The sequence below is a fragment of the Aphis gossypii genome, chromosome 1 (assembly GCF_020184175.1).
Source record: "Aphis gossypii isolate Hap1 chromosome 1, ASM2018417v2, whole genome shotgun sequence".
Classification (NCBI taxonomy): Eukaryota; Metazoa; Arthropoda; class Insecta; order Hemiptera; family Aphididae; genus Aphis; species Aphis gossypii.
Window position 1 is genome coordinate 24550192 of NC_065530.1, and position 15823 is coordinate 24566014.

The 15823-nt window shown below is 28.8% G+C and overlaps 1 protein-coding gene across 1 annotated transcript; it reads right to left on the reverse strand.

Moving 5' to 3' along the window:
• Nucleotides 1-1683: 1683 nt before the first annotated feature.
• LOC126549394 (uncharacterized) lies at nt 1684-15319 on the reverse strand. The gene is made up of 11 exons (XM_050198459.1): nt 15280-15319; nt 13161-13187; nt 12838-12882; nt 9721-9771; nt 8398-8436; nt 7015-7041; nt 4766-4798; nt 4066-4113; nt 3717-3758; nt 2308-2337; nt 1684-2160 (listed from the first exon to the last, which is right to left on the reverse strand). The coding sequence occupies exons 1-11, from the start codon at nt 15317-15319 to the stop codon at nt 2087-2089; spliced, it is 456 nt and encodes a 151-aa protein (XP_050054416.1). The 3' UTR covers nt 1684-2086.
• Between the last annotated feature and the right edge of the window lie 504 nt (nt 15320-15823).

The following is a 15823-nucleotide window of genomic DNA, read 5'->3' on the forward strand; positions in this document are numbered from 1 at the left end:
ATTATATTTCTTTAGTTGTCATAAATATCATCATTTTGATCATAAATATCAGCATATTATTCGTAAATATAAAAATATTTATACGTTATACCTAGACACATAATATGGATATTATAATGTTCTTGATAAAAATATAAGACGATAAGTAAATACCTATTTAAAATCTCACAAAAATGAATAATTTTAACAGTCTACAAAACCTAAATAAATATAGATTTTAGTGTTTCGACTATAATCTAAATAATTAATACACAAATTTGTATAATAATATCATATTTTCACTGAAAATATAATATACAAACTTCATATTCATTTTCATATTAAAAATTATCAGATTTTCAAATAAAAATGATATTAGATGTACCCATATTATGCATTTCTTCAAATATAAACTATTTTCATACTCAATTCATATACAAATGTCGTAATTTCAATAAAAACACATATAATTATCATCATAGACCGTTATACATAATATATTCACTATTTACAGTTTCCTATGTTAAATTTTAATACATGGCTAACAAAATTCGAAGTATTAACAAAAAGAAACATTTCACCAAGAAAATCAGTCCTATGTATACAGTTACTTTTATTTCGTTATTCAGATGCATCGATAGACTATTAACTATTATCATGTATGATGAATTCATATGTTTTTTTTTTTTATTATTTTTTTTTTTTTGTTTAACTCGAGATACATTAATGATCTAACAATACATAATTATAATTCATACGGTTCAAATTCAGAAATCACAACCACTGTCATACAAATACGAGTACACGACTATATTTTACCTTGCTCACCACTCAACCATCACCAAAAACATTCGCATACATACACGAATATATTTTCCCCTCCACCCCACCACTAGGTTTGATTAGTTTAATGTAGATTAGTTTAGAAAAAAAAATGAAAGTTTACTTCATCTTCATCAAGTGAAGATGTAGACATGGTAAGTCGTGGTTTTTCATTTTTTTTTTTTTTATTACTCGATGTTTGGGAGGTGCGTGTACTACGAATTGCCTATACAGCGGTGCCTATGCTATTACATGTAAAATTTAAAAGGGAGGTTATCCAGAAACCCCTATTTTCTTCTATTCCCGTATCCAAACCTTAATGAGATGATGGTTCTGTGACGGGGGGAGAGCTGAATACTTCTGGAAGATGGTCCACAGAAAGGGAAGCATATCTATTGGGCGTAATAAATACTTTTCCTTTCGTTTCATCATGCTTAGTAGGCGACGAAGTAGTTAGTAGAAGATAACTGACGTTTAGATGTGTTTTTATGAGACATAATCGAATTTTAATTATGCGACATAACCATAAAAATATCACACGTAATATACTTGATGATGAAAAGTTGCGATTACGCGAGTATCGTACGTGTGTACACTATGGCGGTTATCGCAGAACTGAACACATATATTATAATATAATAAATAAAACTTACCTATACAATCTATAATTATATATTAATTAATACAATTAATATATTATTCAAAATAAGTGAGTACATAATTTAAAAGTAAAAAAAATAATAAATAAATAATTTGCTATATTTTAAAATGTTATAAAAATATAAAAACATTTTTTAATATGTCAAAAATAACTAAGATATAACTATCCTAAAGATATGCATTCTTGCATTATGATGTAGAACTACCGATCATTAAAACATTTGCAATCATGCTTAGTAAGATATTAAATAATTTAAAATAACATAATTCATTAGAGGAGCGGATCCTTAACTGTGCACCACGGTGTATAATTTAAAATGTATAGAATTTTTTTTTGTTTTGTCTTTCATGTCATTCACAGCAGTTCACCGTGGCTGAATTAAATTGTAAAAAGGACAATGTGAAAAAAATAGTTTAAGAACCCCTGCATTGGAGAAAATATTTCTATTTTATTTTGGTCGAACTACCTCAGTCATAAAATTAGCATTAACTTTAATTTTAACTTTTATTAATATTATTTTTTTTTCTTTTTTTTTTTTTTTGGTTTTATGTTGAAATACAAATAGTATGTATAAAACAGGAATTTGAATTACATAGTGAATTTTTGTATTTTATAGAATGATTTTTAAGGATATTTATCATTACTTTTAATTGTTAATCTTGCCAGATCTTCTGCCCTTATTTCTTCATGGTATTTTTCTATCAATCAATGTGTATTATATGTATATTAATAATCTTATAGTTTATTTCAAAATTATAATAGGATTAATTAAAAAAAAAAACAATTCATTTTAACATTATCAGTGAACACAAATTATAAAAATATAAAATTTAAACTCAAATTACCTATTATAAATTCTTTGGGAGTCACTTGAACTAGATAAAAACATAATATTATGTTAGTTATTGGAATATTATAGTATACCTATCAATAATTTAAATGTGTAAATAATCAATTTTATAAAATTACGTTGCAATTATAATTGTTCGCGCCACACGTCGTCGTATTCTCCGCTAAGTATTATTATGTTTCCCCACAAATAAAAGGTATATTCTCTGTTCAACATTTATATTATTTTGTACGGGGCCGTTGGCCAAAATACTTTGCACAACAGCATGAGATTCGGAATACAGTCGGTCGGCACTCTGTCTGGTCGATCGTCGCGAATAAAACGCTGTAACCGGCACGTTTGACGTCGGGAGGCGTACAGAAGAGCTACTAACCACCCGCCGACTTTGAAGGGCCGAATCTATGTACTGTGTCATAAATGTTCATTACACCAGTAACGGCATAAGAGCTCACGGCGAGCAAGGACAAAGTGTTCGGCGACCCGCGCGCTTTGCGCCAGAGGAGCCCGGGTCTATACGCTGGCTACGGTGCCACGCTTTACAAAACGGTCGGTCCCGTGTTCTGTGACAGAACGGGGACACGCCCACGCGCTTTAGCCAATCACAGGCCAGGGTTTGCGTATATTCAGGCGTTAACGAATCACAGGCCACGGAGGGTGTAGCTACGACCGCAATAACCAATCACAAAACAAACGCGGGCGGCTTCGGCGATAACACAGCGCCGCCGTCTATAATTATCAGTGCGGAGCACAAAATCAGTCAGTATTCAGCCTACCTCGACCGTAACAAGACCTACCCAGGCAGACTTGCGTGGTTTTTGGGACCTCTGAATATACGGCACTTAGCTGTAGCAAGACCCACCCAGGGCAGACTTGCGCAGTTTGGGAACTATTTCCTACGCGATGACTGTAGTTAGACCCACCAAGGGCAGACTTGCACTGTTGAAGCGTACGGCAATAACACAGCAAAAAACACCACAAGCGAACGGTATAAAACAATAAATTTATATGATTTTTAAATATAATTAAATAAACAATAAAATTAAAATCTTATCGGTTTGGGTAAATTTTATCGTAACGATAACGTAGTTACAATATATTACTTTAGCTCTTATTGTTTACTAAAATATTGTCAAAATAAATAACAAATTGTATCTGATTTTAATAATTTATGTATACATAAAGCTTGTAGTTGTATATTATATTGTTTATTTTTAGTACTTAATACATCATTTTTTTTCTATTTTAAATTATTGATAACGTATTTAAATAAAATATATTCGTTAGCATATAGAGTTCTACTTACTACTATGTATATATTTTAAAGTGTCTACTACCCGGGTGCTTATGTATGGATTTGTAATTTTTAAAGAAATTATGTTAACCTGATTTTATTATTTTATATACCTGCGAATTGGGTACACCATTTTGTTGCATTCGGTAATTCTCCTATAATTAAATAAAAATAAAAATATTATAAATAATTTGAAGTATTTAATTTTATGTTAATAAAATAATATGTACTTCTATAAAGATTTTTCAATTGGTCGTACACAATTATTTTATCATATTTCAAATATTTTATATTTTTATACTCAAAATACTTACTCTATATATTATATATACATACATAAGACTATCCAGTTATTTAATTATGAAAATTCTATTTTATATTCTATTTATTGTTTATTGTATTAATTTTTTTTTTCATTAATATTAAAAAGCAATTTTTGGACCTTTTATTAAAAAAACATACTTTCATATATTTTATATAACATGTCACATTCGTAGCGGTACGCCCAATCTAAAACAAATTAGTACAATGATTATTATAAGTAGTATTATAATGATTCGTTATATGAATCGATAGTTATAGTTTTACAAGGATAAGTGTTTTCTGTTTATGTGTATGTGCGTCTATGAGCTTTTGTTACAATTATAAATAATTAACTAAATCCAACTAAAAAAAAAAGTATATTTACACAACACATTTCCATTAAATGCTTACTTAATTTTGCCTTATACTTGAAATTATATATTTTGAATTTTTTTTAAACTACTCATTTGAGTTTTACCTTATACATCTAACTTTATACAAACGTGAAATAATTTATCATTATGAATTTAACTATTTTGTTGAAATTAAAAACAATATAACTTAAAATTATCCTTTAAATATTCCAAAATTACCTAGTTAAATAACTGGTATTTTATACATGACATAATTTATTACATCATAATTATAATTAATTTATATCTCAACCAATTCATATCATTATACGAAGGTTAAACAATAAACTATATAGTGAACTGGTTTATATAATAAAAAAAAAAAACTATAAATTATAATTTGTTATAAATAATACAGGTTACAAAATAGTATAATAATTAATAAAATAACTGAGTAAAAGTTAGTTCATATAACTGTATAATGAGTAGTATTTAATTAAACTTACTATTGTCAGATTCCTTAAATAAACATTTTTGTGCTAGAAAATACGGGAAAATTATGTGATGTAATTAATTTATCACTAAACTATGGATTACATTATAGCAGGTAACGCCAGGTAAATTAAAAACAAATCATCAAATTATATCGAAATAAAAATTTTTTATTCTAAGTAATCTAACTAAATAAAACAACTTAGACATTGTTTTTAGTAAATACACTAATCATAGCCGGACACATAGGCGAAACTAGAGTCAATTTTTTGGGGGGGGGGAGGGGGGGCTCGAATCAATACGTGTATACTTTATTTATGGAATGTGCAACATTAATAATATTTGAAATAATAATAATATTTGAAGGGGCCCGGGCTAGATGTATAGTCGTCATGTCCACATCGATATGGATTCATGGTTAACTAAACGAATAAATATTGGGGGTGGAAGTGTTGGCACTGGGAGAGTATCGTCCAAAGAGACATCGGGAACAGGCGCTGATGAATTAGGTTTAGTATGATCATGCTGATTGTCGGAAAATAGTGCAAAGCGATTTGGAGTTATGAACTGTTTGTTTGGTTTTGATGATGCATTTGGAGAGGTTTGATTGCCTCCTTCCTCATATCGTCCAATAAGTCTTCTCCCTTCCTTCTCTAAAATCCTTGAAAAAGTTCTCCTTATAAGAATCTACCCAATTATCAATAATCTCAATATAATCCCTAAAACGCAATTCAGCTTCAGAAACCATCATTCAAATATACACCAAGTACATAGAATAACTGATATTATCTCCTCTTCTTTGGAAACAAAAAATCACTGTGATGCTGTTTTCCTCGACGTTGCCCAGGCATTTGACCGGGTGTGGTCACGGACTTCTTTACAAACTCCGCTTCCTCCCGGCTCCTTTATTTCTCATACTTAAATCTTTCTTAACCAACCGCACTTTTGTGGTTCGCTATTTAGATGATGTACCACATACACATTATATCATGGCAGGTATACCTCAAGGTAGCATCTTAGCTCCTACTCTCTTTAACATTTTCACCTCGGATATACCTCACAGTAACGACACTTTTATTGCCACATTCGCTGACGACACTGCTATAATCTCCTCCCACTCGGACCCCAATCAGTCCTCTAAACTCCAAAGCTGGTTCCGTCTTTGGAGAATAAAAATAAATGAATCCAAATCTAGCCACATAACCTTCACTCTACGCTCTATTAATAGTCTTCCCCTATCCATTAACAACAACATAATCCCCCAACAAGATAATGTTAAATACCTAGGTATCCATCTTGACAAAAAACTCAATTGGTCAAACCATATTAAAATTAAACGCAAATCCTTAAATTTACGTCTTCACTCTCTTAGATATCTTTTGCGTTCCAAACTTCCACTTAGAACCAAAATTCTAATATACAAACAAGTTATAAGACCAGCTATGATTAAACGGTATCCAAATTTGGGGAGCAGCTAAAAAATCAAATATTAATATACTCCAATCCTTCCAGTCTATAAACTTACGTATCATCACAGGTGCTCCCTGGTTCGTCAGCAATCAATCCCTTCATAATGACCTGAAAATCGCAACTCTTCCTGAACTGGCCTCCCAATCCTAAAAAAAACACACAGCCACATTTAACCACCAAAATCCACTTATCTCCAATCTCCATTCCTTAACTAACCCTATCAATCCACTACGTCAACTAAAACGTTGCTGGCCTAGAGATCTTTTAAACATTTCATCAAATTAATCAGTTGACGAGTAATGAAATTTGAAGTGGTGTCACCGGACGCCTCCTTCTCTCAAGTGTACATGTCTTTTTTTTTCTTTTAAGCCCTTCGTAATTTGCTTATTGTATTATAATGTATACAGATTGTAAATTTTCTTAATAAAATAAAAAAAAAAAACAAAAAAAAAGGGGGGCCCGGGCTATTAAATGAATTCACTTATTACATAGTTTGTTGTAATTTAAAATATTTAAATAGTAAAGAATTTCAATACTTCTCACTATTAAGTTTTAGGTACATTAAATATAATTTTGATGAGGAACATATTAATATTTCCAAAATATTTATGTTAAATAAAGTTATTTTTACTTCAAACCAATTTGTATCAATTTACCGTTAGATCGACGGTATTCAATTACAAATAACAACAAACAGTCATACAATTATATAATATTTTATTAATTTATGTTATTTTATGACAATTTTATGATCAACGTATTGTATTGTTAACAGAAAAATAAAGTTATTTACCATCATTTAATTTTAAACACGCTCGTGCTGAAAAAAGTTGGATAGATTTGTTTAAAAATATTTATAAAATTTAAAATTAGATTTCAGTGTAGTATAATTAGTTTTAAAAATATAATAACTAAATTAATTAGTATTCGGTTTAATTAACACACAGTGCCAAATCTAGTACATTTAACGTCCGAGGCTAACCAAAATTTAGCGCCCTTACAATATAGTCTTAGTGTGAGGATTGTTAACAATTAAGAGCGCACTTATACCAACGGACGCATGAAACTCTGCCAGTGAAAAAAATCAAGTGGTAGTATAAAATTAATATGATATATTATTAAAAAAAAAATTCCAGTATTATATAATGTCATATCGTTCACATTAAATATTTGAATCATAGTAAAAAAATCACAATCAATAATCGTTATACCAAATAATCCAAAAATGTATAGTTAAGTATGTCATATATGTAAACTAAAATAATGTGATATAATTTATAAATATTCTTAATCTTGTATTACTCCATTAGTGTATCTATTTATAGCATCCTGTAAAACTATCGTTTTTATTATTTTTTATTTCGAATTTCGAAACTGGCGGAGTTTACATTAGACCTTTTAATATATTTTTATCTTGACCGGTATTTTGGTGGAGTTTACAATTGCCTATACAAACAGCACAAGGTGCAAGGATACTCACTTACAGGATTACATATTCAAAAACCTCAACTTGGCTCTCGGGTGCTAATGTTTTTTCACTAACCCACATTAAAAAAAATTATAAGACTTTTTCCACAAAACGAGCACATTGAAACTTATTTTTCACCAATCGTTATCGTTATCTTTTTGTAGAACAAAGGTAAAAAAAAAACAATATTAACCATTGTATGTTATTTTTCATTTTCATTAACAAGAGATTAACAAAGAGATGGGTTGTGTAAAAATCTGCTTACCTAACCTATAAGAATGCCACCAGGGGCGATCTCCCCCATAAATACGTCACTGCTCCCATCGATCTGGCACTGTTAACATAATACATAAATTCACCTCTCATATTTTATGTAATTTAAAAAAATAAATAATGACAGAGACTTTAAATATTCTCTAATTAAGTATCATAACCTATTTTCGTAATCATTTGCAATACACAATTCAATTTTCTAAATCAAGAGATTAAATAAGTCAAATCATTTTCACTTAAATTAAATAAGATCATTCTATGGTAAATTCAACTGTACCTACCTACTGATTTATAAGATAATAACAAGTAGTAATTGAAAATATTTTATGCTTTAAACCATATACTATTATATTATTATAATAGTTAATACACCTAAGCAAGAATTAATTAAATCTATTCACTAATGTATTGTTAATGGGAAAATAAAAAACTTACCATCATCTGGTACAGACTTTTCTGATAAACATTTTTCATCTAGAAAATATTATTAAAACTATGAGGTAGAATATAATCATAGATGATACATGTATAACAGGTATGCCAAACACAAATTATCAACTGTACCAAATATATTGAATAGTTGTTTACTATGTGTCCATGTGGTTAACATTCATATAAAAAAAAACATTTCTATAAAATTTTTTTAATATAATATATCTATAGATATATAAAAATTAGTGTACATTTTGAGGTAATTTTATAACTCAAGATCCACCGAATCTATTTGGATAAAAATATCAGGGCATATTGAGGTTGATGTGTAGATGTTTTCTGTGAAGTTTGAAAGCTGTGCGATAATGGTTCCGGAGTTATGGCCTCTTAAATGTACTGTTATTTTATGTTGTTTATTTAGGATAAACTGCCATTATTATTATTCGTTTGTTTGTTTTTGAATTAATGAGAGTGAAGAATTTTGATTAAATATATCGTACAGCTAAGAGATATATAAATCATATCATACATTTTTAAAAAATGCCACGTCCAAGCCGACAGAACATAGGCCGACGATCACGTAATTATTTCGCCGTACAGTCTCATAGGAGATTTGAAAGTGAAAAGGCACTATCACAACGAATTGTTGTTCAACAAGTACGAAACGCAAATCGAACTACATCTGCAGGTCCGTCAACAAATCCAGCATCAAGACGAACGTCACGAATTTCGCGTCGGTCACAAGCCATGGAATTTGCCGCATTTGATTACGACAGTTAAATGGATTATAGTGAACATTGTCTTATTGGTGGAATGACGGTGAGGTGTCTACATTGTGCTGCAGCCAAATTTACAGGTGAAAAGTCTGGCATGTGTTGTGCTAATGGCGAAGTGAAATTGCCAGCATTCGAATCTCCATCTGATCCACTGCACTCATTGATTTTTGGAACATCACCAACGTCCAAGTATTTTTTGTCAAATGACTTCTTTTGGTGCGACGAAAGTTATTAGAGACAGTTTTATGCCGACGTTCAAGGTAATTATTTCATACAAACTATCTTTCGAAAAATGCAACCTGACCAGCAATTATTTTGATATTTTCACGAATTCAATTTATTATAAAATTATTACAATTTTTAATTTATATTAAAAACATAATACATTTTAAATCAGATTTCATTGAATTAAAAGTTCACAAAATCTAACCAAATTAAAATAATTCCAACATACTTAACATAACACTTAAATTCTAACATTTCTTGACTTAAATCATTTATTTTACCAAATGGTTATAGGATTATTGAATTCAAAGAATAGTTAACTTACATTTTTTTATAATAAATTGCTTAAATTTCTCGATACCACCATTTACGAATACTTAAACAAAAATAATATGACAAAATATTATTAATTGTATGAATAACTTTTCAATTCAGTTGATAATATTATTGATAACAATATCTAGCAGTCTTAATCTATTGGTTTATATAATTATATACTTATATCTAATGAATTATGACTTATATAAATATAATGAATGAACGATAAAATAAGTTTATAGTATACTAGAGAGGTACCAAAATTTATATTGTATTATATAAGATAGCTTAACGGCATAACAGATTTATTTTAGAGTTAGCCTTTTAAGATACAACAGTCAACAATATGTTTTACGACATGTATTAGGTAGATTTGATTATTTAAAATATAACTATTAAACAACACTTGGAAACCTAGTAAATTTGTTACTTGTAACCTAAACCTTCATTTACCTACAGAATAAAACCCATTTCGAATTTGAATATAACTACAAAGGATTCAAAATTATATTATCTAAAGACAAATTAAACATTAATGATAAATATTTGAAGACTAAGGAAAAACAATGCACGTCGTCATGAATAAAGTAAATATATTAATGAAAAATATACAATTTATGAATGATCTTTAAATGTTAAGAATGGGTTTAATATGCAAAAGTGATCCAGATACTGATAAAATTCAAATATAAATGGTCTCGGTCATTAGTCTGTAATGAGACAAAATGAGACCACCTATATTCCACGTATAACTAGCGTGCCCCGTGGTCTACCACCGCAAAGAGAACCGTCGCTGCCGCATACTGACGCGCTGCCGGTTGAACCAAAACCAAACTACCAGATGTAGACGTCCCATAAGAAGCGCCAGTAACGCACACCAGATTGCAGCTATGGAGCATCGTTTTTAAAATCACCGTGGATTAGTATTAATTAATGGATTTCCATAAATGAAAACGATCCAACGAGCTAGTAAACATGACTCATATTCTAAACAATGTTGATGACGATCAACACGTGCCGACAGAACCAAGGTCAACATCTCCAAAACATTGAAAAGCGAGCACCTACAATCATGACTCCTATTCACCGCGACTGCGGAGACAGTACACAAATATAGCCTGTGAACAGGGCCCTAAAGTAAGTTTTGTTCGCGTTAGTTCGTTCGTTATATCGTCAGTTCGATAATTACCCTCCACTGTATAATTTTACACTCTGTGCTAGGATATGGTATAACAACCAGGTAAAATTGCCCACAGTGTATTATCGCCACTTGTTGCCGTAAGTTCGTTTGTTTTTTTTTTTTTTTACCCTATCGTGCTCGGATATGGTCTAACCATAGAGTAAAGAAACCCACCAGGTCAAACGAGCTGGTACTAGTTCACCCGTCCGTCGACGACGCTTCCGCCGCGATTTAGTGATGCACATTCGTCGTCATTTATCAGTTCGCAGTGCTATTATAATATACGTGTAAATACTTCGAGAACGAGCCTACGCCGACGTCCGTTACGTAAGTTATTTACGCGCCGCACGTAATATCATTATAACTGTCGAATGTCTAATATTGTTTTCGGACGCGAACCATAGTCATATATTATATAGTGACCGTCGCGTACCCGTCAACATCTGTTGCCAATCGCCGCCCGTAATACGTCGAGAACGAGCCCACGCCGCCGTACATTACGTTTATTGACGCGATGCCCGTAATATTATTGTAAACGTCGAATATTCTTTACGTATGAAATATTATAATTGTTGGACGTTAACAATAGTCATACACATATAGTGACTGTCGCGCATGTACATATTTACCGTCCGCATAAATATCAAAAGTCGAACGTATCGTGTACCATTCCCAATTCCACCAACAAACCATTCATCATCAACCAAGGAGAACCGTGAGTCGAAATAATTACACCGTCAACATCTCTATTCCCGGGTGAATGTTTTTTATATCTGTCAAATCACATTACGTGATCTAAATTATAAAAGAAAATACTGTAATCTTGAAATAACTATCATTATACCTTAATAAAAGTTAATAATTTATGTATGAACAATAAACTTGTGTTAAGTTCATTCATATTTATTACAGGTCCAAAATATTTCAATAACTAGGTATATCTAAGTTTAAATCAATAAAAATATTTCCTGAAAAATTGGAATGGAATAATATTTGCGTTTAAGTGCTGACAAATGAAGCTTTGCTTGTTACGAATTTACGATATCCACTTTTCAATAATATTTATAACAATCGTAGTTTTTGTATACAATGCCGATGTACTCAGAAGTGAATTCACAAGACTACAGAATATTTTTAATCTATTAAATATAAAATAAACTTATCTACGAGATTATAAGAAATGACTGATGTCTGTAAATCAAATATAATAATGTATCCTAAATTTATTCGAAACTATATTTTAATTTCCAGTATAAGTTGTTTTATGAGGAGTAACCAATATTCTGAAAAAGGTATTTTATTAGGTTCAGCCAAATTGGTTCCCGTTTGTGTTCAGGTCAAATATGAAATAACTACAATTTTAATTTTATTTTTAATAATTGGTAAAAAATATAAATTAGGTATTATAAAATATAAATGTTTCTACACTCTATAGGAGGAGCAATAGTTTGTTGGAGCCTGGGAGGTTTAGAAAATTATCGCTGATACCTCGACCGATTAAGTTAACGATTGAGATATTAGTACCTGTATGGATATATCGTTTAGTATATTATTCATTGTACCTATGTATGACGATAATGTTAGTGAACACTGTTCAGTCTCGAATAATACATCGTAATTTATACTCGTACCAATATAAATTTGTTAACACTTATACCACGATAGTATATTTTAATTTATATTTTTTAATGTTAATTTTATTGATCGTTATTATGGAGTTCACATTCAGTGAAAATGGAACTAAATTATTGATTTTTAATAGAGTCTACTTTAATGTTGATAATCTAAAGCCAATAAGATCAAGAAAGCTAATAAATTGGGAACCAATGCGCCTTACCTTAATAATACACCTTTTTCAAACTAGAACCAATTGCGCACGTGGGGTTTGGGCCCAGTTACCATTTCAGTAGCAGCCGTTTTATGTAATATTTATGTTATACTTACTAATTCTGTTTGTAAATTCAAAAAAATTTGGTAAAACAAAAGTACCTAAAACAAAAATTATTATTAATAATTTATATAATATAATATATATACATATATATATATTTGTACTGAATGAAAACACTATTGCATATAGATTAATAAGAAAGTATTAATTATGGGAATTTTAAAATATTTAATCTTATATTTTTTTATAATTAATTTAAATTCAATATAGTCAAATTGTAAATCTTAACACCTATTAATAAACAGTCTTTTTTCAAATGTCTAGAATTTAAAACTTAAACTAGTTGTAACAATATTAAATACAATTCAAAATTTACTTTTGTATCCAATTCGATTTAGACTATCTGTGAACAAATTTTATTAGATTTAGTAGAAGTTTTTTTTTTAAGTTTCAGCAACAATTAAAAATATTAAGGTAGTCTTAATATCAAGGCCATCTACAGGTAAGAAATTCGTAAAATAAATTACTTATCATAATTTCCAATAATATAAAATATAAAAAAAAAAATACAGCGTATATTACCTACATATTATATTAGCTAGTAATTTTCAATGTTTAAAATAAACCTTACCAATACATTCTGAAAAAAAAGAATGTGAAAAAAATCTGATATATTATACTCAATCATTTTCGGCCAAAATGAAAGTTTTATTTTTCAGACATTCTGAAATGCATTTTTCTGATTCTTTACTTATTCTGAAATGTTTATTACTATACTATTTTGATTACAAATTAATTATTCTTTGCATTGTTTTCTGTTGAACTACTTAGTTATATAATATTATTAACTTAAAATGGGTATGTTAAAAAATTAGACGTTACATTATATTATAATATGTGAAGTAAAAATTATAGGGATATTTAATTTTTTTTTCTAATTTTAGCACATTAGTAAAAAACCCTCTACTCTCATATTTCGTTATGTTATCATTGTTTTTTACACGTGACTCCGAATATTTCAATCTTTTGGAATATCAACACTTTTTATTTTTATATATTATTATGATTCTGTTTAATTTGATTTATTATATTCAACTAATAGATAATTGGAGTGGAGTCTTTGTAAAAACATTGGTTAAATATGTATTTGTTCTTCTACTGAATGCCCAAGTACCTACTAGGAAAAAATATTATTTCTTCTAAATTTAAAACTATTTGACTGTAAATAGGTAGGTAATCATTATTTAATTTAGTAAAAATTTAAACTTTAGATAAAATTGTTTTATTGACCAACGCTCAACTTATTTTATAATTTTTGTAAGCCAAACTAATGGTAAACTTTGTGTTACATTTTTAATTCTTAGCTCCTCATGCAAAAATTTTTATACATTTTTCCCTACAAAATTATTTGCAAATGTTCCTGGTTCTGACAAATTTTTGTTAATATTTGAAATATTTTGAACCACAAAAGACAATTCAATAATGGATTATCAGTTTAAACGAAAAATGATTCCTAACGAGAAGGTCTATCAACCTACATTATCAATATATGTTCCTATGATTTTTTTTTTTAGGAAATTTCAAGTATTTACAACTATGCCTTTACTGTTAACTTTTCGTTTTAGACTAACATCAAAAAAACAAAATCGATTTTGTCAAAATTTTGGATTTGCTTAAAAATTTCAGTTTTTCCTTAGAATTTTACTTGTTTTTCTCGTCTATAATACCTAAGAAAGAAGAAACCAACCTAAAAATAAATGCTCGGTAATTTTAAGTTTTACCTTTATAAAGTACAAAATACAAACTAAACCCAATTTAATATTTAAAATCACCCCCAATCTTCGAAAATCGAAATATTATAACGACACTAATAGTGAATTCATCTATTATAAAGAAAAATCATAATAAAATTAATAAATTCATTGTTATACTTAGAGATTAAAATTTATAGGTATAATGTTTTTATTTATCACTAAATTATTATAATCCGAAGATGATTACGAAATAGGTATACTCATAATAGGTATAATTGCTATTACAATTCACAAATAATTTATACTTGTAGAATCCTTTTAAATAAATTAATTCCTTATAGAGTACCTAGTACTTACGTCAATATAAATAAAACAAGTTTTATAATTTAAACTTTTTATTTTGTTTAATACTTAAGAGGACGTGATACCCGCATATAATGTTTCTGTCTTATACACGCATAATATAGTTAAAAAGTGTTTTGCGAGGGACAACATTACTCCCTCAATATTTATATAAACATTACCAAAGTTTTAAATCGTATTGAGAAGAACTTTACCTGTGATGTATCGTTTTTATTTTTTTGATAGTAATAACGAATAATATTTAATAATTAAATAAAAAGTTATAGGTTTGAGAACTTTAGGTTAGGTTATATAATATATACCTATGCAGGTATCACGTCCTCTTAATATCAAATGCAACATTAATTAACAAATATACAATCATAATTTGATATTTACCATCTCGTTTACCTGGTTTTAAACAAATAGTTTTTAACATTATTTGAGAAATGAGAGCTAACGAAAATAATAATAACACAATTAATATTAATATTGTTGATGATTGTTACATAAATTAATAAATTAAATTATAATATTAAATTTTAGTTATAAGTATACTTACCAGCATGACTATTATTTATATTTATTAAAACATTTATAGCTATTAGTATTAATTTAATTTTATATGAATCCATCTCAATATTTATACGTAATATTATAGGCTGTTAAAATTTAATAAAGGTATTTTACAAAAACCGACTATTAAAAAATTACGTTCTATGGAAGATTTTTTAACTTGTATTAGGTTGTTGATAAATTCACTGTTACCACTATATCTGTTCAAGAATCAACTGATTAAACCTGTTGTGTTGTGATAGTATACGTGTTTCATAGTTTTAAGACCTTGCATACTTCATAATATAAAAAAAACATGTTTACTCAGTTGTTAATCCGGTATCGAGTATTACTAGTGAGTATTGAGTAGCCATTGTTATTTTATACA